At 34.5% G+C, this 2,377-nt stretch overlaps 1 protein-coding gene across 2 annotated transcripts in view; it reads right to left on the bottom strand.

Annotated features, from left to right (window-relative positions):
• Window positions 1-204: 204 nt before the first annotated feature.
• Window positions 205-2,377, bottom strand: part of LOC110449268 (alpha-2-macroglobulin-like) — a 54,873-nt gene continuing 52,700 nt past the window's right edge. The window contains exons 39-40 of one of the 2 annotated variants that reach the window (XM_021496023.1): window positions 1,709-1,809; window positions 205-1,607 (exon numbers count right to left, since the gene is read on the bottom strand). In XM_021496023.1, coding sequence (XP_021351698.1) covers window positions 1,554-1,607; window positions 1,709-1,809 — 155 coding nt within the window. In that variant the 3' untranslated portion in view covers window positions 205-1,553. Of the gene's footprint in view, window positions 1,810-2,377 lie in introns of both variants that reach the window. The other variant, XM_021496022.1, reaches the window with a different exon arrangement.

Below are 2,377 nucleotides of genomic sequence, written 5' to 3'. Positions count from 1 at the left end.
TAGTAGAGCACAATAAACAGTATATAGTACGTATAAGTGCAGGGCAAAATTCATACTGGACGAAAACAGATTTTCACAGAGAGGGGCAAATATTTAACTAGGTGAAAGTTTCCCAGTATCCAGTAGCTTATTCCAAATTCATCATTATCAAACACAGGAAAAAGTGGGCTTCTAGTGAAAGCACTGAATAACAAAAGAAAATAATTTAATTGAATAACTTTTTTATTAACGCATTGAAAAGATACATATATGTAATTATGCAAGACGCACAAAGAATTCTGAAGAGTCAAAAAGTCTGTGTGCGGGTACATGTACTGGTATATAAAAGGCACAGAGTATAAAACTGATTTTTTAAACTTTTTACATTGACTTCCAACACACATAAACATATCCAATAGCTGGTGAAGACATGATTATGCAGCCAAACTAATGATGAATTTATGATGTGAGGTAGAAAAATATCAAAATGACAATTAGTGTGTTTTTATACTGAAAATATGAGACTAAATACTGAGACATATTTAAATAGCAGATATAAAATAGGATTTCTAAAACAAGAAAATAAAACAGGATTTCACAAATATAAGAATTAAAGCTTGAACTCTCAGACTTCAGAGCTAAAAATGATCAGGAAGTCGGTTAAAAGCGTTCAAATTATTAAAATTTTATAAAACAGTTAAATACAGAAAGTAAATAGAAATGTAAATATCAGTATAAAATGTATAAGGTATATAAAAAGTAGAGTTATAGATTCTATTCTAGAAACGATGACAAAGAGGATACTATTTCATCAAAAAACTACAACTTTATGTACATTTGTATCAAAAAGCAAGGAACCAATAATTCAATAAAACACTGTCTCTCAATCCAAATCTAGAAATGACAAAATGAAATAATAATTTCTACAGACCACCAGAGTATGCCATTTAAATTTCATCAAAAATGACGAATATTATCATGAAAACAACTTTTCAGTGTGCATAAAAAGCAAGATGGTCAAATCAAAACTATGAATAACATATATTAACTATTTAAATGAAATTATTTCACATATTGAAAATATAATTTAAATAATGTGCACAATGATCTACTAGAATGGCCAAGTGAACAGTTTCCGTCCCTCCAAGCCAGCCGAGGACAAAAACTGCTGGGCCCCAACAGAAGCAGTGATATCTCCGCAATCTGGTTCACCTACAGACACAGTTATGTCTCCACAATCTGGTTCACAAATTACCACCTTTTCCAGATTATTGAAATTTGAGTTGTCAGATAAAAGTTATTCAGCTAGTTAAAAGGATCCTAAAGGTCACTCTTACATCTGGATTAATCCAGTGTGGCTGAAGGATTACCTTGTAACACTTCAAATCTAAGTGGTAAGCTTAAGGGGTGTTCAGGACACTTCAATTAGCTACAAAGTTACAATGTAGGAATACCTCTAACATAATACAGTCGACATTTGTTTGGCAGCTGGAATGAAATTATCTTAAACACAATTTGTACAACGTTTATTTTGACTTCCAGGATAAAAATGTCAATAACACATGGTTCGTGATTTAATTACAGCCCCTCCGTGGTCGGGTCACTAGTCGTCCTAGCGATTTCTCCACCTCGCTGGTCCAGGGCATCAAAGTCGTAAATAACACATGGTTCGTTATTTAATTACAGCCCCTCGTGGTCTGGTCACTAGTCGTCGTAGCGATTTCTCCACCTCTCTGGTCCAGGGCATCAAAGTCACTTGGTCATTAAGGTGGAGTTTTTTCATTTTCTTTTCAAATGTCCTGTCATTCCCAAATATCAGCACTTTATCCTCTGTGGAAAAAAACCCCAAACATTATTCGAAAGCTGTAGGCTTATAACCAGAGTCCACTGATTTTGATGAATAACCAGATCCATTTAGAAGAGTGAGAAAACCAGATCCAACTAATTTTTGGGCTTAAACTAAACAAGAGGCCCAAGGGCCTTAGCGGTCACCTGAGTTATATCATAGGTACTGGTAGCTTTATTTTATTGTTTAGATGTGATGTGGAAATCAGCATGTAAAATAAGTGAAATACAATACTTGTCATGTCATCAATGGATAAGAATTTGAAAATATTGGTAAATGTTCCCTTTGGGGCCCCGCCCTAGCCCCTGGGGATGGGACAGGAATCCTAATTTTACAAAGTAAAACTCTCATTTACCCAAGATGATTCTGACTAAGTTTGAGCAATTTTCTGCTGAAAATGGATAAAATATATACTTTCCCTATATAAACTATATTAAACGTTAACCCCTCCCCAAGGGAGAACGGATAGCTCGGGGTCCTGATATTTTCAATTTAAATAAAGCCCCTGATGATCTTTCTTTCCACGTAAAGAAAATCACTGTAGTACCTCTG

The sequence above is a fragment of the Mizuhopecten yessoensis genome, unplaced genomic scaffold, assembly GCF_002113885.1.
Source record: "Mizuhopecten yessoensis strain PY_sf001 unplaced genomic scaffold, ASM211388v2 scaffold4541, whole genome shotgun sequence".
Taxonomy (NCBI): Eukaryota; Metazoa; Mollusca; class Bivalvia; order Pectinida; family Pectinidae; genus Mizuhopecten; species Mizuhopecten yessoensis.
The sequence above is the reverse complement of the archived record's forward strand: the minus strand, read 5'-3'. Positions and strand labels throughout refer to the sequence as shown.